Source organism: Nuphar pumila, chromosome 11, assembly GCF_984573655.1.
Source record: "Nuphar pumila chromosome 11, dmNupPumi1.hap1.1, whole genome shotgun sequence".
NCBI lineage: Eukaryota > Viridiplantae > Streptophyta > Magnoliopsida > Nymphaeales > Nymphaeaceae > Nuphar > Nuphar pumila.
The window spans coordinates 94,364,730-94,390,137 of record NC_143259.1 but is presented as its reverse complement, the minus strand read 5'-3'; the positions used below and the strand labels follow the sequence as shown (position 1 = coordinate 94,390,137).

The 25,408-nt window shown below is 36.1% G+C and overlaps 1 protein-coding gene across 2 annotated transcripts in view; it reads right to left on the bottom strand.

The window, feature by feature from the left end:
- Positions 1–24,706, bottom strand: part of LOC149822522 (putative methyltransferase PMT21) — a 34,275-nt gene extending 9,569 nt beyond the window's left edge. The window contains exons 1-6 of one of the 2 annotated variants that reach the window (XM_089981608.1): positions 24,073–24,706; positions 23,822–23,894; positions 21,885–22,173; positions 21,206–21,354; positions 20,831–21,026; positions 20,438–20,648 (exon numbers count right to left, since the gene is read on the bottom strand). In XM_089981608.1, coding sequence (XP_089837734.1) covers positions 20,438–20,648; positions 20,831–21,026; positions 21,206–21,354; positions 21,885–22,173; positions 23,822–23,844 — 868 coding nt within the window. In that variant the 5' untranslated portion in view covers positions 23,845–23,894; positions 24,073–24,706. Of the gene's footprint in view, positions 1–20,437; positions 20,649–20,830; positions 21,027–21,205; positions 21,355–21,884; positions 22,174–23,821; positions 23,895–24,007 lie in introns of both variants that reach the window. The other variant, XM_089981607.1, reaches the window with a different exon arrangement.
- Positions 24,707–25,408: the final 702 nt, after the last annotated feature.

The window sequence follows — 25,408 nt, the reverse complement described above, 5'->3', positions numbered from 1 at the left end:
TAATATTATATTATTATATATATAAATACATTTTTCATTTCTTTCTTTTCTGTAATTTTTTTCCTTTATTTTTATTTTTTGTCTTTATGTCATCTAGTTCAGTTTGAACTAGAATGACTGTTGCTAGTCAAGTCCTGTCCAGACTTGACTAGCAATAGAGCTGTTGGACTGTGCCCAACAACTCTATTGAGTCCTCTTTCAGCTGTGTATATAAAGGGGTGCAGCCCCTCTTGTATTTGACTCCAATGCTTCTTAAGCAATTGGTTTTTCATATCAATAAAGAATACATTTTTATTTTTATTTTGTTTCCAGTTATACCCTTTTTAAGGGTTATGCTTTAGTGTCATTCTTGACACTTGCTCTTGTTAATCTAAGCTCGTGTTTCGAAGATCCCCATTTCATTTCAGTATTATTGCCCATTGTTGGCTACTTGTTTACATGTGTGTGCATTTGCTTGGCGCGTGGAGATATTACATCCCTCTCTTAGCACTTTATTTCATGGTATCAGAGCAAGGTTGAGAAAGCTTCATTGGATTCTCTTGTTTACAAGTAATATCTCTCCTCTCTCTTGCTTTCAACATTTTTACTTCAAGAATGGTTGACAAGGATTCAAAAATTGATCTCTCATTCAAATTGAATGGGACCAACTATCGTATGTGGGAGGCCGCCATGGAAATAACCTCAAAGGTAAAAAACTTTGGGGTTATGTGTGTGGAACAATTTCGAAACCGCAATTGAAACTCACTAAGTTTGAAGGCAATGAGGAGAAAGCCTTAAATAAAGAAGAAAAAAAGAAGACTATTCTTGATTTCTCCTCAAAAATGGAAGAATGGGAGAGTGGGCATGCAAAATTTTTAGCATGGTTCATGAATAATGTCGAGCTAAAAATTTGTGTGAATCTTGTCAAATTCAAGAAAGCTAATGAAGCTTGGTTTTTCATGAAAGGGATGTACACACAACGTGATCTTGCTAGACACTTTTTCTTGCAAGAAAAAATTAGAGAAACAAAGCAAGGTGATATGAATATTAGGGACTATTATAGTGCTTTATCATCTTTATGAGATGAACTTGTTCTTCTTGAACCTCAATGGAAAGGAAGTGCTATTGCCATGAGGCAAGAGCAAATGGAAAAAGAAAGATTTTTTCAATTTATTCATGGGCTTCGTCCCGAATTTGAGCAACTAAGATGATCTCTCCTAAATAGGGTTTCCTCTCCTCTTACTTATGTCAAGAGGAGACTCGTTTGGCCTTAAAAAAGGATGTTGATGAGGTTCATGCCGTGTCTAGACCTGGTAATAATATAAGACCATATAAACCTCATTTTTGAAAAAATAATTGTGAAGAGGAAGAAAAATTATTTGTCATCATTGTAATGAACCGGGTCATATTCAACTGGATTGCCCCAAGCTCAAAAAGAAAGTGGCTTCCGTTGGAGAGACCTCTCCAATCTCAAATGAAGATTCAAAGAAAGATGGAGACATTAAGGATTCAATTGCACATCTTACTGAAACTCTCCAACAATTCATACGGATGAACGCCTCTACATCTTCCACTTCCGGTGCCGCCATCTCTTCTATTCCAGGTATGACTTCTTTGATTCTTGACTCGGGTGCCTCTTTCCATATGACTCCAAATGCATCACTTTTATCAAAACCAAGTCTTAATTCTTTTAAATCCTATGTTTCCACGACCGACGGAACATCTTTAGATGTTGAAGGAATTGAAAACCTTAAAAAAATTTATGGTCAAAATAAAGATTTTTTTTTTCCAAAACTTAATTTAAACCTCTTTTCTGTCTCCCAAATCACCTATTTTGAATGTAGTGTCTCTTTTCACCAACCCATTGCTATGTGCAGGATCTCCGATCCAAGAAGCAGATTATGCAAGGCCATAGAAGATGAGACTTATGTTAAAATATGATGTATATATATCTATATATATATAGAGAGAGAGATTATGACACATACACATATATATTATCATATATATGTCTATGTGTCTATCTACATATATAAATATATATATTTATTTTGTAATACCCGATAGGGGTAATTTTGTCATTTCACTTGTACACGCATATCATAGATATGCTTCCTTTTACTTTTTCCTTTTATTCTTTTTCCTTTTTTTTACTTTTTCTTTTTTTATTGTTTGAGAGGGGTCCACATAGAGTCGTTGGACCCCTCCAACGATCATAAATATGACCGTTGGAGGGGCTCCAATGACTCTATGGGAGCCCCTCCTTGGGTCCCTTGCTGTGTATAAATAAGGGGCATGGCCCCATGTATTCTTTAAGCTTCTTATGAAGCATTTTATGAGTGAAATATATTTTTTTACCGCTTTGTGTGTTTGACCACTTTTTGTGGTTTATTTTGCCCATTAGTGGCCTCTTGTGTATGTGCGTGCTTCCGTGCTTACTCTTGGAGATTTCGCCTCTCTCGTTTGGCACTTCATTACATGGTATCAGAGCTTTGGTTGAGAAGGCTTCATCGGATCCTCTCTTGACAAGTAATATCTCTCCTCTCTCTTGTCTTCAAAATTCTTTTTCTATAAATGGCCAACAAAGATGCAAAAATCGATCTCTCATTCAAATTGGATGGGACCAATTACCGCATGTGGGCGGCCGCTATGGAAAATAATCTCAAAGGTAAAAAACTTTGGGGTTACGTATGTGGAACCATTCCGGAACCACAATTGAAGTTAACTAAGTTTGAAGGAGATGAGGAAAAAGCATTGAACGAAGAAGAAAAATAAAAAGGCTATTCTTGATTATTCTTCTAAAATGGAAGATTGGGAAAGTGAGCATGCTAAAATCCTAGCATGGTTCATGAATAATGTCGAATTGAAGATTTGTGCAAATCTTGCAAAATTCAATAAGGCTAATGAAGCTTGGTTTTTTATGAAAGGCATGTACACCCAAAGAGACCTTGCTAGGCATTTTTTTCTACAAGAAAAAGTAAGAGCTACCAAGCAAGGCGATATGAATATTAGGGACTACTATAGTGCTCTATCATCTTTATGGGATGAGCTTATTCTTCTCGAACCACAATGGGAAGGAAGTGCTATTGCCATGAGACAAGAGCAAATGGAAAAAAAGAGGTTCTTTCAATTTATTCATGGGCTTCGTCCCGAATTTGAGCAACTTAGAGGATCCCTTCTTCATAGGGCCTCTACTCCCCTAAGTGACATTTTGGCCGACTTATGTCAAGAAGAAACTCGTTTGGCCTTGAAAAGAGATGTTGACATGTCTAGACCCAGCAACAATGTAAGATCATATAAACCACCACATTTTTGGAAGAATAATAGCGGTGGAGGAAGAAAAATCATTTGTCATAATTGTAATGAACCAGGCCATATTCGTCCGGATTGCCCTAAATTCAAAAAGAAGGTGGCTTCCGTGGGTGAAACTCCTCCAATCATCAATGAAGATTCAAAGAAGGATGGTGACATAAAGGAGTCTATCGCTCATCTAACCGAAACTCTTCAACAATTTATAAAGATAAACTCCTCTACATCATCCTCTTCACCTTCTACTTCTGGTGCCGCCATCTCCTCCTTTCCAGGTATGACTTATTGGATTCTTGACTCGGGTGCCTCTTTCCATATGACTCCAAATGCATCACTTTTGTCAAAACCAAGTCTCAATAAATTCAAATCATATGTATCCACCGCCGATGGAACATCCTTGAATGTTGAAGGCATTGGAAATCTTAAGAAAACTTATGACCAAAACAAAGAATTTTTTGTTCCCAAAATCCGAATTATTCCAAAACTTAATCTAATTTTTTTTTTCGTTTCTCAAATTACCGATTTTGAGTGTAATGTCTCTTTTTCACCAACCCATTGTTATGTGCAGGATCTCTGGTCCGGGAAGCGGATTGGGCAAGGCCATAGAAAAGGGGACCTTTATTATATGGATTTTTTGTCTTTGCCATCCAAATCATTTTGTAATCATGTTCAATCTAAAGATATTGAGACTTGGCATAAGAGACTTGGACACTCTAGTATTTCCAAGTTGTACCTCTTTCCGTTTTTTGAAAAATTTTATAATACAAATACATTTACATGCAATGATTGTATTCTTGGGAAAATTCACTCTCTTCCATATTCACATAGTAATTTCGTGTCAAAAAGGCCTTTTGAACTTGTGCATTCCGATGTATAGGGACCGGCACCCGTTATGTCCAAAGGGGGCTATTCTTACTATATTTCTTTTATTGATGACTTTACTAGATACACATGGGTTTACTAGATACACATGGGTTTACATTATTAAGAATAAATCCGATGTCTTCACTAATTTTAAAGAATTTCACGTTCTTATTCAAAATCAATTTCAAAACAATATAGCCATATTTAGATCTGACTCAGGAGGTTAATACATGTCTAAAGATTTTCAAAATTATTTTAAAACAAATGGAATTTTGCACCAACGATTTTGTCCTAAAACTCCACAACAAAATGGTCTTGCGAAAAAGAAATATTTAATCGAAACCACAAGAACTCTTCTTGTGTCTAAAAATGTTCCTAAAAACTTTTGGGCCAAAGCTCTTCTTACCGCAACATATCTTATAAATCGTATGCCTTCTTCTTCTTTAAAAAATGTTTCACCTTTTGAAAAATTATTTAAAATTACTCCAGATTTTAATAGAATAATAATCTTTGGATGAAAATGCTTTGTACTTAGTCAAAGACAAGATAAGTTGTCACCTAAAGCTCTTGAATGTGTGTTCATTGGCTATGGTGAGAATAAAAAAGGCTATAGATGCTATGATGTTCGAAACAATAAACTGTATGTGTTGAGAAATGTAAATTTTATTGAAGAACAAAATGGTTTTGATATCCACACATCTAGGGAAGACATCAATTATTCTTTTCTATTTGACTTAGCCCCTAGAATTGAGTCCCCTGAGGCAATTATTTGTGATACTACTTGTGATGGCATCTTACATTATAATGATATACCAGAACATGATAATGTTTCCCAAAATGAAAACCTTAATGATATAAATGTATATACCCGGCGGTTAGGAAATGAACATCAATCTGCTATTGACAGATACTCTCAAGACTTCTCTTTAGAAGAATCTATTGACAACAATCCACCTAGGAGATCTTCTCGTTCTAGTAGGCCACTACAAAAATTTGTGTCTTATGAATCCTTTTCTCCGAATTACAGGACTTGTCTCATGTTAATACATTTGTATCATGAGCCTACCTCATTCAAGGAAGCTAAAGATCATCCACATTGGATTGAAGCTATGAAAATCGAATTAGAGGCTCTTAACAAAGCCCAAACCTGGAGCATTATTCCTCAATCATTAGGAAAAAAGGCAATTGGGTGTAGATGGGTATATAAAGTCAAAACCAAATGTGATGGGTCTCTAAAAAGATACAAAGCTCGGTTGGTTGCAAAAGGCTACACCCAAGAATATGGGATTGATTATGAAGAAACCTTTGCTCTTGTAGCCAGAATGACTAGTGTACGAACCTTAATAGCTTTAGCCTCCATTAAGCAATGACCGATATATCAACTTGATGTTAAAAATGCGTTCCTAAATGGAACTCTGTGTGAAGAAGTTCTTATGGACCCTCCGCCAGGTCTTGAAATTGAGAAAGGAAATATTCTAAAGTTGAACAAAGCTCTCTATGGTCTTAAACAAGCACCAAAAGCTAGGTATGATCTTTTTAGCAAAGTAGTTCTTGATAATGGCTTTTCCTCATGTTACACAGATACTGCTTTGTTTGTTAAATCTTCTAATGAATACATAACAATTTTGTTGATATATGTTGATGACATGATTATCACATGTAATGATAAGAAAGGTATTGACCTTATTACAAATATTCTTAAGAAAAATTTTGATATGTCTGACCTGAGTTTTCTAAGGTATTTCTTAGGAATTGAAGTTGCATACTCCCCCAAGGGGTATGTCCTATCTCAGATTAAGCTTGCCTCTGACATTATTGCTAGGTCTGGGCTGACAGATGACAAAAGGGTGGAGACTCCAGAAGTGATCAATGCCAAGATAAGAGTCAGTGATGACACTCCTTTAGCAGACCCCACGCTTTACCGTCAATTGATTGGATCTCTAACATATTTATCTATCACCAGGCCCGACATTTCACATGCAGTTCATAGTGCAAGCCAATTTCAGACTGCTCCTTCTACTATTCACATGGCAGCAGTAATAAGGATTATCAGATACTTGAAAAATTCCATAACTAAGGGAGTATTCTTATCCTCTTCTTCACCTCTTACTTTACTTGCGTATATTGACTCCGATTGGGGGGTAACCCCGATGATCGTATTTCTACCACAGGTTATTGTGTGTTTCTTGGTGAATCACTTATCTCATGGAGGTGTAAGAAGCAGCATAAAGTCTCTCTCTCGTCTACCGAAGCAGAATATCGTGTGATGGCCACCACCACAACTGAGATTGTATGGTTAAGAAGCTTGCTTAAAGATATGGGTGTCTCATTCTCAACTCCTTCAAAGTTGTATTGCGACAACAAGAGCTCTATCTATATTGCTAGCAATCACACCTTTCATGAACGAAGAAAGCACATTGAGATGGACTGTCATTATGTTCGTGATGAGTTCTTACGGGGCACCATTCAACTCCCATATGTTCCTACCGAATATCAGTTGGCGGACTTCTTCACCAAAGCTTTGCCATCGCCTCGCTTCTACTTCCTCCTTAGCAAACTCTCGGTGATTTCACCGTGTGTTTGAGGGGGGGGTGTTAAAATATGATGTATATATATCTATATATATAGATTATGACACATACACATATATATTATCATATATGTCTATGTGTCTATCTACATATATAGATATATATATTTATTTTGTAATACCCGATAGGGGTAATTCTGTCATTTCACTTGTACACGCATATCGTAGATATGCTTCCTTTTACTTTTTCCTTTTATTCTTTTTCCTTTTTTTTTACTTTTTAGTTTTTTTTTTTTATTGTTTGAGAGGGGTCCACATAGAGTCGTTGGACCCCTCCAACGGTCATAAATATGATCGTTGGAGGGGCTCCAACAACTCTATGGGAGCCCCTCCTTGGGTCCCTTGCTGTGTATAAATAAGGGGCATGGCCCCATGTATTCTTTAAGCTTCTTATGAAGCATTTTATGAGTGAAATATATTTTTTTACCTCTTTGTGTGTTTGACCACTTTTTGTGGTTTATTTTGCCCATTAGTAGCCTCTTGTGTATGTGCGTGCTTCCGTGCTTACTCTTGGAGATTTCGCCTCTCTCGTTTGGCACTTCATTACAACTTATACTATATGGATTTTTTGTTATTGACATCCAAATCTTTTTGTAATCATGTTCAATCTAAATATATTGAGACTTGGCACAAGAGGCTTGGACATCCTAGTATCTCCAAGTTGTATCTATTTTCTTTTTTGGAAAAATTTTGTAATACAAATACATTTACTTGCAATGATTATATACTTGAAATAATTCATTCGCTTTCGTATTTGCATAGTAGTTTTGTGTCAAAAAGACCTTTCGAACTTATACATTCTGATGTATGGGGACCGGCACCCGTTATGTCTAAAGGAGGTTATTCTTACTATGTTGTCTTTATTGATGACTTTACTAGATACACATGGGTGTATATTATTAAAAATAAATTCAATGTCTTCTCTAATTTTAAAGAATTCCATACTTTTATTCAAAACTAATTTCAAAATAACATAGTTATATTTAGATCCGATTCTGGAGGAGAATACATGTCAAAAGATTTTCAAAATTACCTCAAACTAAATGAAATTTTGCACCAAAGATCTTGTCCAAAAACTTCGCAACAAAATAGTCTTGCGGAAAGAAAACATAGGCACTTAATTGAGACTACAAGAACTCTTCTTGTCTATAAAAAAGTTCCCAAAAATTTTTGGGCCGAAGATGTTCTCACCGCAACATATCTTATAAACCGTATGCCCTTTCTTTAAAAAATGCTTCCCCTTTTGAAAAATTGTTTAAAATTACTCCAGATTTTAATAGACTAAGGATCTTTGGATGTAAATACTCCATTCTTGTTCAAGGACAAGACAAATTATCACCAAAAGCTCTTGAATGTGTCTTCATTGGCTATGGTGAAAATAAAAAAGGTTATAGATGCTAAGACATTCAAAATAATAAACTTTATATTTCCCGAAATGTAACATTTCTTGAGAAACAAAATGGTTTTGACCATGGTTGCCAGTTGAGGAAGCGGGAGTGGGAAGCGATACGGGAAGCGGGAGCGGGAAGCGAGGCACTTTCAAAATTTTAGGAAACGGGGAAGCGTGGGACCACTTAGGACCGATTCGGGAAGTGTCTCGAAAGCGACCTAGGAAGCGTCTCGGAAGCGACCTAGGAAGCGTCTCGGAAGCGAAGGGGAAGCGAAAAAAATAAAAATAAAAAATACAAAAAATTGAAAAAAAACAGGGGAAGCGAGGGGGAAGCGTGATGGGAAGCGCGCTTCCCAAAAAAGGGGGACGCTTCCCCCCCACGCTTCGGAAGCGCGACGTTTCGCGCTTCCCCTTTTAGCGAGGCGCTTCCGGTAACCCTAGTTTTGACATTCAAACATCTAAAGAAGACATTGATTACTCATTCTTATTTGACTTAGCACCTAGAACTAAGTCCCAAAGTGAAACTATTTATGATAATTTTTGTGATGGTACTTTACATCACAATGACAATGTGCCACAACATATTGATGATTCTCAAAATGAGAATTCTAATGATATTAATGTGTATGCCCAACGGTTAGAAAATGAACATCAAACTGCGTTTGAAAGATATTCCCAAGACTTCTCTCTAGAAGAACATGTTGAAGATAACCAACTTAGGAGATCCTCTCGTAATAGTAGACCACCACAAAAAATTGTGTCGTATGAATCATTTTCTCCTAACTATAGAACATGTCTCATGATGATACATTTGTATCATGAACCCTCCACTTTTAAAGAAGCTAAAGACCATCCACATTGAATTGAAGCTATGAAAGTTGAGTTAGAAGCACTTAATAAAGCCAAAACTTGAAGCATTATAAGTCAACCCTTAGGAAAAAAGGCTATTGGGTGTAGATCGGTATATAAAGTTAAAACCAAATGTGATGAAACTCTCGAAAGATATAAAACTCGGTTGGTTGCTAAAGGCTACGCCCAAGAATATGGGATTGATTATGAAGACACTTTTGCTCCAATAGCCAGGATGACTAGCGTACGAACTTTGATTGCCTTAGCATCTATTAAACAATGACTTATCTTTCAACTTGATGTTAAAAATGCCTTCTTAAACAGAAATCTATGTGAAGAGGTTTTTATGGATCCTCCGTCAGGTCTTGAAATTAGAAAAAAAATGTTCTCAAATTAAACAAAGCTCTTTATGGTCTTAAACAAGCACCAAAAGCTTGGTATGATTTATCTAGCAAAGTAATTCTCGATAATGGTTTTTCTTTTTGTTATACTGATACTGCTTTGTTTGTTAAGACTTCAGGGGAACATATTACAATCTTGTTACTATATGTGGATGATGTGATCATCACTGGTAATGATAAGAAGGGTATTGAGCTTATTAAAAATATTCTAAAAGAAAATTTTGATATGTTTGACCTTGGTTTTCTAAGGTATTTTTTAGGGATTGAAGTTGCATACTCTCCAAGGAGGTATGTCCTCTCTCAGATGAAGCTTGCATCAGACATCATTGATCGATCTGGGCTAACAGATGACAAGAAAGTAGAGACTCCAGAAATAATCAATGCTAAGATGAGAGCCAATGATAGCACTCCTTTAATATATCACTCTTTATCGTTAGTTAATTTGATCTCTAACATATTTATCTATCACCAAGCCCGATATCTCTCATGTTGTTCATAGTGCAAGCCAATTTCAAACTGCCCCTACTACCATTTACATAGCCGCAGTCATGAGGATTATCTAATACTTAAAGAGCACCATAACAAAAAGATTATTCTTACCCTCCTCTTCATACTTGCTTATACTGACTTTGATTGGGGGGTAACCCCGATGATCGTATTTTCACAACAGGTTATTGTGTGTTTCTTGGAGAGTCACTTATCTCTTGGAGGTGTAAGAAGCCACAAAAAGTATCTCTTTCTTCTACTGAGGCTGAATATCGAGCGATCGCTACAACCACCTACGAAATTATCTGGTTAAGAAGCTTGCTTAAAGATATGGGTGTGTCTGTTAAAATATATATATATATATATATATATATATATATATATATATATATATATATATACTTATATATATATACATCCGTATATATAAGTATATATATATACATATATATATATATATATATATATAAATTATTTCTCATTTAGATAAATACCCGATAGGGGTATTCTTGTAAAACCACAATGTACCTTTTTCTTTTTTCTTTTTTCTCTTTTTTTCCCTTTTTCCTTTTTCTTTTTTCTTTATTTTTCCCTTTTTGTAAAGACCACAAGGGGGGCCCACACTTGTAGTCGTTGGGGCTCCAACGGTCAGATTTCTGACCGTTGGGGCTCCCAACGACTACAAGGGAGCCCCCCCTTGTGGTTCCTTTTAGTGCTTCCCTCCTCTATAAATAGAGGAGGTCTTCCCCTCTTAAATGTATGGGTTTTTACACCCCTCTCTCTCTTTCTTCAATAAATCCAACTTATGACTTTAAGTCATTTCCTATATTTGTGAGGTTTTGTGTATGCACATTTGGTGTTTGTGTTCTTGGCTCTTATAGTCACTCTTAAAGAGTGACTTTTGCTCTATTGGTGCTTCCGCCTCTTTTCATTACATGGTATCAGAGCACGGTTGGTGATTGGGCTTCTCATTTGACATCTTGGAAAGCGTGCCTCCCAAAGTTTTTGAAGGAAGTATATTTGGTGCCGATGGAACGTGACTCTAAAGTGGAGCTCTCTTTCAAGCTAAATGGGTCCAACTATCTCATGTGGGCCTCCGCTATGGAAAATCATCTAAGAGGTAAGAAACTTTGGGGTTTTGTTATGGGAACTACTCCCGAACCCTCTCTTGTTCTTACCAAAATTGAAAATGAAATTGAAAAGGCTTTAGATGGCGATGAGCGCATCAAAGCCATTAATGAACATCAATCCAAAATCGAGGATTGGGAAAGCAACCATGCCAAAATCTTGGCATGGTTTATGAACAACGTAGATCTTAAAAATTGTGCCAATATTGCCAAGTTTAGAAGAGCCAATGAGGCTTGGTTTTTTCTTAAGGGTATGTATACCCAAAAAGATCTTGCTCGGCAATTCTTTTGCCAAGAAAAAATTCGTTCCACCAAACAAATGGATATGAGTGTCCGGGACTATTTTAGCTCACTAACTCCCCTTTGGGATGAGCTTGCCCTTCTTGAGCCCAAATGAGTTGCTCCACAAGACATTGAACTAAGAAGGGAACAAATTGAAAAGGAACACTTTTTTCAATTCCTTCATGGACTTCGCCCGGAATTTGAACAAGTGAGGGCATCTCTTCTCCATAGAAGCAAAGCCCTACCTATTGAAGATGCTCTTGCCGAGGTATGTCAAGAAGAAACTCGACTTGGCTTGAGCATTAGGAATGATGAAGTTTTGGCCATTAATAGGCCCGGATCAAATGTCAAAGCATATAGACCTCCCCACTTTAACAAAAATATCAATGGGCCTAGAAGGGGAATAATATGCCATTATTGTAATGAACCGGGTCACATTAGACCGGCTTGTCCAAAACTCAAGGGAAAAGTTGCCGTGGTTGGGGAAACTTCTCCAAAGAAAGAAGAAAGTACCAAAGAAGGAGATATCAAAGAAACTCTAAATCACATCTCCGAAGTTCTTCAACATCTTCTCAAGACTTCTCCTTCAACATCCGGGGCCGCCATTGCCTACTCTTCATCTCCTCCAGGTATGTGGATACTAGACTCCGGTGCTTCTTTTCATATGACATCTCATAAAAATTCTCTTTCAAATATTTTTTCCGAACCGATATCTTCTTGTGTTTCAACGGCCGATGGTACATCACTAAAAATTGAAAGTATTGGATCTCTTGATTTCAAAAACTTCTTTGTTCCTAAAGTTAGAATCGTTCCTAAAATAAATTTAAATCTTTTTTCCGTATCTCAAATCACCGATCATGGATGCCAAGTCTCTTTCTCACCTAAGGATTGCACCGTGCAGGATCTCCAGTCAGGGAAGCTGATTGGGCAAGGCCATAGAAGGGGTGACCTCTACTTTATGGATTTTTTGACTCTCCCATCTAAGGCATCATGCAATCTTGTAAAAGACAAAAGTATTGGAATATGGCATGAGAGACTTGGCCATCCAAATTTTGTAAAAATGTCTCTTTTCCGTTTTTGAACAATACTTGTAAAGACAATCACATGACTTGTAAAGATTGCATTTTTGGGAAATCTAAAACTATTCCATTTCCACAAAGAAGTTACTTTACCACTCGGCCATTTGAACTTATTCATTCCGATGTGTGGGGACCTTCCCCTATTTTGTCTAAAGGAGGTTTTTCGTATTATGTGGTATTTATTGATGATTTCACTCGATTCACGTGGATTTACTTCCTAAGTCGCAAATCCGAAGTTTTTTCCTTCTTTAAAGAATTTCATGCAATGGTCAAAAACCAATTTTTGGGAAATCTATCTATTCTTAGATCCGATTCGGGAGGCGAATATATGTCTAATGATTTTCAAAACTATTTAAAAGAAAATGGAATTTTCCACCAACGTTCTTGTCCCAATACTCCACAACAAAATGGACTTGCGGAAAGAAAGCATAGGCACATAATAGAGACTACAAGAACGTTATTAATCTCAAGAAACATTCCAAAATCCTTTTGGGCCGAAGCGGTTCTAACCTCTACATATCTTATCAATAGAACCCCTTCGTCCTCTTTAAAAAATCTTTCTCCATTTGAAAAACTTTACAATATGTCTCCCGATTACAAAAGACTAAGAATTTTTTGATGTAAATGTTTTGTTTTAACTCACAAGAATGATAAACTTTCCCCTAGGGCTATTGAATGTATTTTTTTGGGATATGGCGAAAAACAAAAAGGGTATAGATGTTTTGACATACTTAAAAATAAGCTTTATATCTCTAAAGATGTCACATTCCTTGAAGAGGAAAGTGGTTTTTCGCACCAACCGAATGAAAATATTGATTATTCATTCTTATTTGACTTATTGCCTAAAGAAAACATCATAGAGGATCATATTGATTCTAATGAATCTCTTAGTGAAGATCTTGTTGAACATCCAAACGATGATCAAAATGTTTCAAGACAAATTCAAGTCTACTCTAGAAGGAATGAAAGGAATCCTCCTTGTGCCCTTGAAAAATTTTCTCAAAATGAGTTCACCGAAGAGACTTCTCAAAGAAGATCAAATCGGATTTCCAAAATACCAAATAGATTTGTTTCCTATGATTCTTTTTCACCTAACTTTCGAGCATGCCTTCTTGCTCTTCACTCTTTTCATGAACCATCTCATTACAATGATGCTAAGCAATATGCTCATTGGAATGAAGCTATGCAACTTGAACTTGATGCTCTTAAAAAGGCACAAACTTGAGAAATCATTGATCCTCCCAATGGCAAGAAACCCATTGGATGTAGATGGGTTTTTAAAGTAAAAACTAAGAGTGATGGTTCATTGGAAAGGTATAAGGCTAGGTTGGTAGCCAAAGGATATGCCCAAGAGTATGGGGTAGATTATGATGAAACCTTTGCCCCCGTTGCTCGAATGACTAGTGTTCGAGCTCTTATTGCTATAGCCGCAGTTAAGAAATGGCAAATTTTTCAACTTGATGTTAAAAATGCCTTTTTGAATGGTAATTTAAATGAAGAAGTGTATATGGAACCACCTCCAGGTATGGATTTAAATGGAAAAATTTTGAAATTAAAAAAGGCTTTATATGGTCTTAAGCAAGCACCTAAAGCTTGGTATGATAGGTTTAGTAACGTATTAATAAATTTAGGATTTTCTTCTTGTTATACTGACACTGCTCTTTTTGTGAAAAGAACAGGTGACTCCATTATTATGCTTCTGCTGTATGTTGATGATATGATCATCACTGGGAATGACAAAAAGGGAGTAAATGATGTTAAGTCTATGGCTCTATGCTAAAAGATACCTTTGATATGTCTGACCTTGGTTATTTGCGATATTTTTTAGGTATTGAAGTGGCTTATTCCGAACGTGGATACATCTTATCCCAGATGAAGTTAGCTGCTGAAATTTGTACCAAATCAGGAATATCTGATGAAAAGAAAGTTGAGACTCCTGAAGTTATCAATGCAAAACTTAGACTTGAAGATGGTGTTCTTCTTGAAGATCCAACTCCCTACCGTCAATTAATTGGATCCCTCACCTATCTATCCATCACCCGTCCTGACATAGCTCATGCGGTTCATGCAGCAAGCCAGTTCCAGCACGCACCTACCACGGTTCATATGGCAGCCGTAATGAGAATTGTGCGATATATCAAAAACACCATCTCAAAGGGACTCTTCTTATCCTCTTCCTCATCTCTTGAATTGACTGCTTTTACTGATGCTGACTGGGGAGGCAATCCCAATGATCGTATCTCAATTACGGGTCTTTGTATTTTTTTAGGTGAATCTCTCATCTCGTGGAGATGCAAGAAGCAGCAGAAAGTCTCTTTATCATCTACTGAAGCTGAGTATCGGGCTATGGCGATGACAACTATGGAAATCGTATGGCTCAGAAGTCTCCTTGCTGACATGGGCATTCTCATTTCCACTCCTACCAAGCTCTGTTGTGATAACAAAAGTGCGATATACATTGCCAGCAATCACACCTTTCATGAACGGACAAAGCATATCGAGATGGATTGCCATTATGTTCGAGACGAATATCTCAGAGGGACTATCTCATTACCATATGTGACTTCAGAATATCAGCTGGCTGACTTCTTCACCAAAGCGCTTCCAACTCCACGATTTATGTTCCTCCTTAGCAAACTTTCGGTCTTCTCCCCGTAAAGTTTGAGGGGGCGTGTTAAAATATATATATATATATATATATATATATATATATATATATATATATATATATATATATATACTTATATATATATATATACATCCGTATATATAAGTATATATATATACATATATATATATATAAATTATTTCTCATTTAGATAAATACCCGATAGGGGTATTCTTGTAAAACCACAATGTACCTTTTTCTTTTTTCTCTTTTTTTCCCTTTTTCCTTTTTTTTTTCTTTATTTTTCCCTTTTTGTAAAGACCACAAGGGGGCCCCACACTTGTAGTCGTTGGGGCTCCAACGGTCAGATTTCTGACCGTTGGGGCTCCCAACGACTACAAGGGAGCCCCCCCTTGTGGTTCCTTTTAGTGCTTCCCTCCTCTATAAATAGAGGAGGTCTTCCCCTCTTAAATGTATGGGTTTTTACACCCCTCTCTCTCTTTCTTCAATAAATCCAACTTATGACTTTAAGTCATTTCCTATATTTGTGAGGTTTTGTGTATGCACATTTGGTGTTTGTGTTCTTGGCTCTTATAGTCACTCTTAAAGAGTGACTTTTGCTCTATTGGTGCTTCGCCTCTTTTCATTACAGTGTCATTCTCCACTCCTTCGAAGTTGTGTTGCGACAACAAGAGTGTTATCTACATTGCCAGCAATCACACCTTCCACGAACGAACAAAACACATAGAGATGGACTGCCATTATGTTCGTAATGAGTTCCTACGGGGTACCATTCAACTTTCATATGTACCTACCGAGTACCAGCTAGCGGACTTCTTCACCAAAGCTCTGTCATCGCCTCGATTTTACTTTCTTCTTAGCAAACTCTCGGTGATCTCACCATAGGGGGGGTGTTAAATTATGTATCTTATATATATATATATATATATATATATATATATATATATATATATATATATATATATATATATATATATATATATATTTCTTTTGTAATACCCACTAGGGGTAAAACAGCCTTTTTTCTTATTCATGCACATATGTAATTTTCTCCTTTTTTTACTTTTTCCTTTTCTTCCTTTTTCTTTTTTTCTTTTTCTTTTTCTTATTGGAAGGGCCCACCTTAAGAGACGTTGGAAGGGTTCCAACGTCTTGGGAGCCCTTCCAATGGCCTCCTTTTGTCTATAAATAAAGGGGTGTTTTCCCTTTATAAGTTAAGCTTCTTAGAAGCTATTCTTGAGTGAATATATTTTTTTCTCTCACTTTTGTGTGTATACCACTATTTGTGGTTTGTTGTATTATTGCCCATTGTTGGCTACTTGTTTATGTGTGGGTGCATTTGCTTGGCACATGGAGATATCACATCCCTCTCTTAGCACTTTACTTCAATGTGCTACTTAAGAATTTTTAAATTCTTATATGCATGCTCTCATTAGTCATGCCATGGATGGTTTGTATGCTCTCATGAGATTGCTCTATCAATATATCATCTATATATTCATGTGTCGTGAACATATCTATACATGTTTTTATGTGCCATTTCAAATTTGTTGTTAAGTATTTTGTTGAAAAGTTAGACATGTGCTCAAATTAATTGAAATTAATACTTTCTTTTAAAAATGAGTTATTATTTTATTGGTTCTTGCGTAAGCAAGATAATTCAAAAATATATTTTGGGTATGTTAGTATCTTTATGGTTAATGTATATCCTATGTGATCCATTATAAGCTTTTGTATATGATATGTGGCTTTAAAGTTATTGCATATACATGATCTTTTCTATCTTTGAAAGTATTCATGATTATTTGTACTTGTATATGCTCTTGGTTTTCTCTATGGCTCTTTGAAAAATATTTATATATGTTTTGACCCATTTAATGTTAAAAATTACTAGTTTCATAGGTAGACTTATAATCTAGATTGAGCTACCTCTCTATATAGCTTGCTTATATTGACCATGCTCATTCTTCATTGTTATTGATGTAATCTTGTTTTGTGAAAAAATATCAATTGACATCTTGTTTGCATATGATTGCATCAATTGACATCTTATTATGCACATGATTGCACTATGTTCATTCTAAAATTTTCATCTACCATTATTTGATTTGATTTGAAAACTTTAGTTTTTTAAATCGGTTATTATATATGAACTCACTTATTTAGAATTTGATTTCCGTGAGTATTTGTTGCCTTATTATATCATTTGGTTGTCCATCACAGGATTTTATATGATGCATTATTTCTTCTTGGCCTCTTTTATTGGGGTGAGTTATGTGCACCTCAGTTTGTGTTAGGTTAGATTGTCAGCTTGCAGTCTAGCTCTAATTGACGATTGTTTGATACCTGTTTTTGTGAGTGTAATATATCATTCATTTGTTTATTTGGCCATTGTTATTATGGATGCTTATATTAACCATGCTCATCCTTCATTGTTATTGATGTAATCTTGTTTTGTGAAAAAGTATCAATTGACATCTTGTTTGCATATGATTGCATCAATTGACATCTTGTTGTGCACATGATTGCATTATACTCATTCTAAAATTTTCATCTACCGTTATTTGATTTGATTTGAAAACTTTATTTTTTTAAATCGGTTCTTATATATAAACTCACTTATTTAGATTTTGATTTTCGTGAGTATTTGTTGTTTATATGATGCATCATTTCTTCTTGGATTGTTTTTATTGGAGTGAGTTATGTGCGCCTCAGTTTGTGTTAGGTTAGATTGTCAGTTTGTAGTTTGGATCTAATTGGCGATTGTTTGATATCTATTTTTGTGAGTGTAATATATCACTCATTTGTTTATTTGGCTATTTTTATAATGGATGCTTATAATTATGATTACCTGTAATGGCTGTTTATTTTTGAAACCATGGTTTTTAGAAAGACTGTTAAAATTGATATTTTTATTCTTCTTAATGGCATTAGTTTGTTTTCATTACAAGCTTTCTTTACCTCTTGTTTTTCCTCCTATTATGCTTTTTATCTAAATGTCATTATATGTAGACAAGAGATGTTTATTCACAATTTTGTGTATTTGTTTAGCCCATTAGTAGCATTGTAATTATGCACTTGTTCTAGTCATTGATACACTTGTTTTGACTGTCAATATATGTAGACAAGAGATGTTGATTCATACTTTTGTATGTTTGTTTAGCTCATTAGTGGCATTGTGATTATGCTCTTGCTCTAGTCACTGATACACTTGTTTTGAGTGTCATTATATGTAGACAAAAGATGTTTATTCACACTTTTGTGTGTTTTTTTAGCCCATAAGTGACACTATGATTATACTCTTGTTCTAGTCGCTAATACACTTGTTTTAAGTGTCATTTTATGTGGTCAAGAGATGTTGGTTATTCACACTTTCTGTGTGTGTTTTAGCCTTTTAGTGGCATTGTGGTTATGCCCTTGTTTTAGTAGCTGATACACTTGATTTTTGAGGTTTTGAGGTCTAGTGAGGTGACTACGTGTGGTGGTCGAACTAGTGTTAAGATTTGCAAATATCATTCATTGTGTTATGTGGGATTTTTTTCATAAATTTTCTAAACTCATTTGCTCTTGTATGGAAAATGGTTATTGAAATATTTTCATGCATCTTTCATTAAATATGCTTTAATTGCATGATCAAGGATATTTTGAATTTATTTCATGATTGATTGTCTTGCGTGTTTTGCATAATTTTAATTAATGCTTTTCTAAGCATATGTTAATGAAAGATTTCTTATATTTTACTTGTGACTCTCCTTGTGAGTTGGTTTGTATCTCTATTGTGAGATTTCTTGATATTTGTGGGATTTTAAATCTCTTCATACTTTTTGTAAGTTATTATCACTTGAAAGGTTTTCTTAAAATTGGTCCATATGTGACTTTTTAATTTATTCTAAACTATTGCATGGTTCATTTATATATGCATTAGTTGTGTATTGCTTTTAAAATGTAATAATTGATCTGTGTATTTGTCTTTTCTTAAATCTTTATTAAATGATTGAAATAATTTCTTGTATCTTTCGCTATGTAAAAATGATTCTTAATGTATACTCCTTTGCGAGTTATTTATTCATAGTATTGTTTAAAAAACCATATTTCATACCTTATATGCATTAATGAACTTTTCGTATAGATGCATGTTTTCATTAATGTTCTAAGTAATTAATGATTTATGAACTTATCCTTGAGATATTTTAGGTATGCATCTCTCTATTTGATAATATGCAATTATTAATTAAAAACTATGATTTCTTAAAATTATCTATTGAGATGACTCTCAATGACTATCGTGTTTGAAATTAATGATTTTTTAAAATTAATTCTTACTTTAAACGATTTTGATTTTGAAAAATGTTAAATTGCCTTATTAAATATTTTCTATATATTGTATTTTTTGTGTTTAGCCATCCTCTCTCCATAATATATATATTCTAGTTGGTTTGCTCTTTTGCTATGTTTACAGGTTCTCAAAGTATTGGCATAATTGATGATTCTAGAGACTTTTCAAGCATGTCAAGGAAGATCTAGAAGCCCCCTTCAAAAATTTGTATTATGGAAGTACCTAATGAAGTCAAATGACAAACTTTTATGTAATGGGTTCTTTCTTTGTATTTGCAAACTTACAGTGAGACACTATAAGTTTGAAGGAGGGTGTTAAGATTAATATATATATATATAATATATTGTTGGGACCAAGTCAAACAAGGTGACTTGCTCCCAACAGCTAGAATTCTAGCCGTTGGGAGGTTCCTCCCTCTTACTTGAGAGGATTTTTTCTCTCCACTCTTCCTCCATTCTTCCTTTCTTTTTTCTCTATAAATAGGAGTGGGTATGTGCCTTGTAAAGTGAGAGAGTGATGGGTAGCTTTTAGTTTTTTGTGTGTGTTTTAGTGTATTATAGTGACATCCTTATGTATTTATTTATTTTATGTATTTTATTATTCATCATGAATGAAATCATTTATTTATACAACTTGTATCAAGTTTGTATTCAAATACATTTTGATTGGCATTTGGAATGCCTTGGGTTCCATGCTATTTCGTGACAAACACACACACATTATATATATATATACATATATATATATATATATTATTTATTTATATATATTTATATTTATATATATAATTCCCAGAATTTTATCAGATATAAACTGCAGAACTCATTCTCCAATAAGCACCCACCTCCAAGTCCTAAGAATGTTAGTTGAAGCTTCAATTGAATATGTGATTTTTGGACCACAAAGACTGTCTCAGTGCCTCAAATTAAACTTGCTGAAGTGGCCAGATTCCAGGTAAAGCTGTAGTGAGCACACTCTGCCTAATATGAATTATTTCATTCAATTGCCAACTAGGTTACCCTTTTTATCAGGCTTTATAATCATATTCATAATAAGATTGAATCTGAAACCTGAATTACTTTAAAAAACACAATGCCGGAGGGATAGAAAATGTACCAAATTCGGTCCATGGGATCAGGCACCTAGAGCAATGAGCCATATCGAATGAGTTTGATGGGAAAGGGAGTCTCTGAGTAGATAAAATTCCCAATATTGCAGGAATACCGCGTTCCAAAGCAAACTGCACCTGAGCTTCATGATTATCTCTTGGTGCAAGGGATACAGTTAGAATTCCACGACCTAGTAAATCACCACCCCAACTAGCAACCTGAAAAGAAAAATGTGATTGCTTTGAACCGGGAAAGATTCATGAAAGTACAAACGGAAGGAGCATGATAAGTAAATAATTATAGGAATATGTAGAAAATGAATATTCATGTAGATGAATGTGATCATACATGTGTTTCATGCATAAACCTAGCTCTAGTAACAGGGACAATTGACACTCACCCCACAACCAGTATCAAGAGCTGTTCGGATACTCTTATCCTTCATTCCTGGGATCAAAGCTTGCATAAGATCCACATACTCACCAACCCCTTTGGGGAACATGGTACCTCCTCCTGGAAAGAGGAACTTCTCTCCTTCTTTTCTTAACCAGTTTTGATTTGATTTCTGACTGTTGATCCAGTCATAAGGAACATTTCTACAATAAAATACAATAAATGAATGTGATTCATTCAGATGATTCCAAATATGTCTTTGTGTGTTAGTAAAAGTAAGTAGGGGCAAGGAAGAATCATGGGAGCACAAAGCCACCAAATTGCCACTATATGCTGAGAAAAAAGACTCAGAAATGAAAATTTAAAAGACAGAACAGAATACCTGTACCAACATTCATCCTTGCTCTTTGGCCATTTAATGGGTGGCTTATACCCGTTTGGTGGGGGAACTAGGCATTCTTTTCTCTCAAATGGTGGAGGACAGTGGCGCTCCATAAATGACAGTCGATGGACACTGTATTTCTTCCACCTCTGCAACAAGAAGAAGGATAATCAATTATCACAATATACTACATAAATATGATGGTTATATTAATAATAAGAGACCTAGTTCATCTTTCAGTCAAGAGCATCTGCAAATGTGCACCAAGGGTGTTACAAGGTCTACATTTTTTCAGCATGAGACAGAAGAATTTCATTAGTTTTCCTTTAGTGTGGAATCACAGCAAGCTTCACCTCTTTAGGCTTGACTCACATAGGCTCAAAGCCAGCTCAGGCTCAGTATGATCTTAGCTTAGTTGGCTTACTTCTAATAAGGAAACATTTTCGATAAGGTTTTCAATGGGAGGAGCTGACCAAAACCTCTTTATGCTAGCCAGATACCTCAATCTACTCTACAGGGTTGCAGTTGACAAATATGGTACTTAAAACATACATATTTTAATCTTAATTAAGTCAACCTAATCCAACTGAGTCAAGTGGGTCCCTGCTAATTACTCAGCTAGTTATGCTTAACAAGCTAAAAAAATGAATGAAACAAAGAAAACAATAGAGCTTCATACCTTTGGTTCTGTGCACGGGGTGTAATCCTGATATTCGATGCCACACTCAGAAAAAACAACAGGTTTAAGCTGAGGAGAAGAAAGTGCAACTTTTGTAGCAGGTTGTGAGCCTACAACCACATGCTTTACAAACAATCCATGTTTCTCAGAGCAAAATATGCCACCAAGAAAATATGAAAGTGCACACAGTAATACGACCACCAAAGTGATTGGGAGAACTCTGAATTTTCTATCAGGATAATGCCCTGGCTTGAGATCTTCAACCTTCACCTTTTCGGTTACAAAGTACCTGTACAGGAAATATTGATTTTGTTAGAACAATTCAGAACAGAAATTAATTGCTAAAGTTACAAAAACAATGAGCCTGTTATTTATTTTAGCAGATAACTGCCCAGCAAATGATTCAGTGCATTATTCGACATTGACAAAATGCAAGTAAAGAGCAAACATATATGAATTACATATGGCAAGAATGACATTGACAAAATGCACTGGCTAGGAAACTAGATTTCACAATTATTTAGCTACAATTTCACTTAACCAGACACCTCCACAAAGAAGCCCTAAGATTTCACTTGAAATAAAATTATATAGCCATTTTTTCCATGAGAAAGAGGAGAGCTTAATTCAGTTACTGAAAAACTAAAATAAAATAATTTTCCAGCATAAAACAAAAAGTAGTTTTCTTAGAAACTTACAGGTCCAACATCCTTGAACACAAGTCTTAAAGAAAAGATGCTTTCTAACATCCTTGGAATTAAAAAAAAAAAACAATGCTTGTGCATCAAGCAAACTATCAGGAAATGAAAAGAGACGTGCAACAAAAGATCGGTAAACACAACATGATGATTCAACTCCTTGTCAATTTTCAATTAAACAATCTCCAAAAAAAATTGTTTGTGATAATTTATCTACCGAAAAAAAATGATAACTAGATTAGTCACACACGCATAGCAAGAAAGATAAAAAGTACACTTGAATCTGTGAAATTGTCAGATACACAAGACCTTCAAAAGAATGTAATATTATTATGATGCATAAAACCAAACAAGAAAAAGAACTCTATGTTCAGATCTACTGAAGATTCAGGAAGCTCAGTAGAAGCCTGGTCAAGCCGTACTAAGAAATCGGAACTTTCCAAGAACACAACCATCGAAGTCTGTCAGCTGTTCACTCTGATTCAGTGAGGTCAGTGAATTAATGCTGGTCAAATTAATTGTCTTAAAAAATAATAGTGGTTATGAAATGGAACTTGAATTCTTCGTTTCATAAGCCTGACACACGGTAATAAGCAGAGGCTAGGACTAGTTGAACTTTGAGAAACTGACATTCTAATATGGCATTTCAAGCTCAGATGAATTAAAGATTGAGCTCATAGAGCAAGAAATAGCTGCAATTTGAGATAGATCTGTCATGAAGAAGAATATCACATTCACCTGTTCAGAACACAACCAGCTCGGAAGAACTTTTACACAAAATAAACATGGATCAGTGGTTGGTTCTGTGGAATAAATTGCATCAAAACCAGAAATCATGGCAACTTCTTTCGCAATGTTTCAACATCCCAGAAATGCGTCAAATCAAATAACTCAGTGCACATGCATTAAATCACAAAAAGACTAATATATTTCAGGATCATCTTGTCCATCATAAGAACCGCTGGAAACTTAGCAAAAATGAACAGAGAAGGCTATGACTAATACATAATTACTAAAACTACTCGGGAGAACAATGAAAATTAACCAAGATCCGAACTCTAATTGCATATAAACAGCCGATCACTAACAAATCAAAGATTCTCTTCTGATTCAAAATCAATTTATAAACCGAAATCATCGAAATCCATTTGTGGGTACCCAAAGTTCCAATTCCAAACTTTCCTATTACTAAACCAGTCTAACCATGACAAGCCAAAAAAAGACGGAAAAAGAACATACTTAGATACGGATAACTTAGCCATGTTGTTCCAATGTCCAGAGTCCACAGAAATAGCACAGACAAGCAACAGATCTGCAGAGAGTAGGAGAAGAGAACCTCAGAATTTAACTCAAGTTCTTAATTCCCTTCCCCAAAAAACCAAAAACCAAACACACGCAGATGAACAGTGAGTAACAAAAACGAACAGGCGGACTAAAGATGGCGCTAAGTTGGCGAAAGAAGCGGAGCAAACGAGAGAGAGAGAGAGTACTATGAAATTTGAATGAGAGAAAAATGATACACCAGATCTCCTCTCTTCTCCCAGTTCGAGGCTTCAGCAGAGCAGCCTAACATTTATGGACCTTTATTAACCTCCACAATTACTTTGTCGGCGACCCTTTTTCGCTCACCACCCCCCATCAATCGATTACCGCGAGATCTCTCCCTCTAAGGGCACGTTTGTGTGTCACGGGTGTTTTTAGCGAAAACGCATCGTGCGTCTCCACGGGGCCCACCGTGAGGGGTTCGATTCTATTTTGGTAGCAGCCGGCACCCAAACACCCCCTAAGACTCTTCTCTCGTCTCTCTCTCTCTCTGGTTGGCAAGAGAAACTTTGGACCGCTAATACCATGAAACTGTGGAGGTATGGATGGCAGTGGACCGGGAGAAAGCTGGGCCCTGCCCCGCCTTGCCCTGTTTGGACCGGGGATGAAGGGTATGAAACAGGGATGGAGGCGGGGACGAAGGTTAAAATCCATCCCCTTCCGGGGGTGGAGGCGGGGATGGACATGCACTTTTCCCCGCCCCACCCCGCCTCATCCCCATTTGAACCAGGGATGGAGGACATGAAACGGGGATGAAAGCGGGGATGGAGGATAAAATCCATTCCCCGCCGGGGATGGAGGCGGGGGTGGAGACCTTGTCCCCTGCCCCACCCCACTGCCATCCCTATGTGGAGGTTAATTAAAATCAAAACCCGTGCGAGGATGAAGACAAAGATGAAAGGCAAAATTTTGAGACAGAGTGAAGGTGGAGACCTTGTCCCTCGTCTCCCACCCAATCCACTGTCATCCCTAGTCTTAGATCCATTGAGGGCTGCCAAAGAGTTGGACTCAAGTCGACCTGGGTTAGAACCGAAACACGGATTAATGGGAAGAATTGATAATAGAATCGAGCTGCTCTTAATTGGAGCTCAGCTCAGGTGTGGGTCTAGTTCATCATCAGTCAAATGAGGTACATGCCCGGATAATATGTGGACACTCCAGACCCATCACTGTTAACTTAGTTTTTTTGGTGGATTCTGGTCAATTCAGTATCATGCCTTGTTGGGTAAAACCCGAGCTAGGAAGAGTATGGGTTGGATATGCGACAGACCCAAATTATTTTTCAGGGATATGGTGGATTGTAGGTAGGCATACACAATTAGGGGTGGTATCCCATGTGGTAAGTGGGGTCCTGTGTTCCCTCTACCACATGGGGATTAAAAGATATCCGTTAGGGTTATGCTGCCTAACCCCAGCTTTCCTATCACACACACAAAAAAAAAGAGGGGTATGCAATGGGTCGGGCAGCCCAGTGGGCCAACCCGACCCGATTGCCACCCCTAG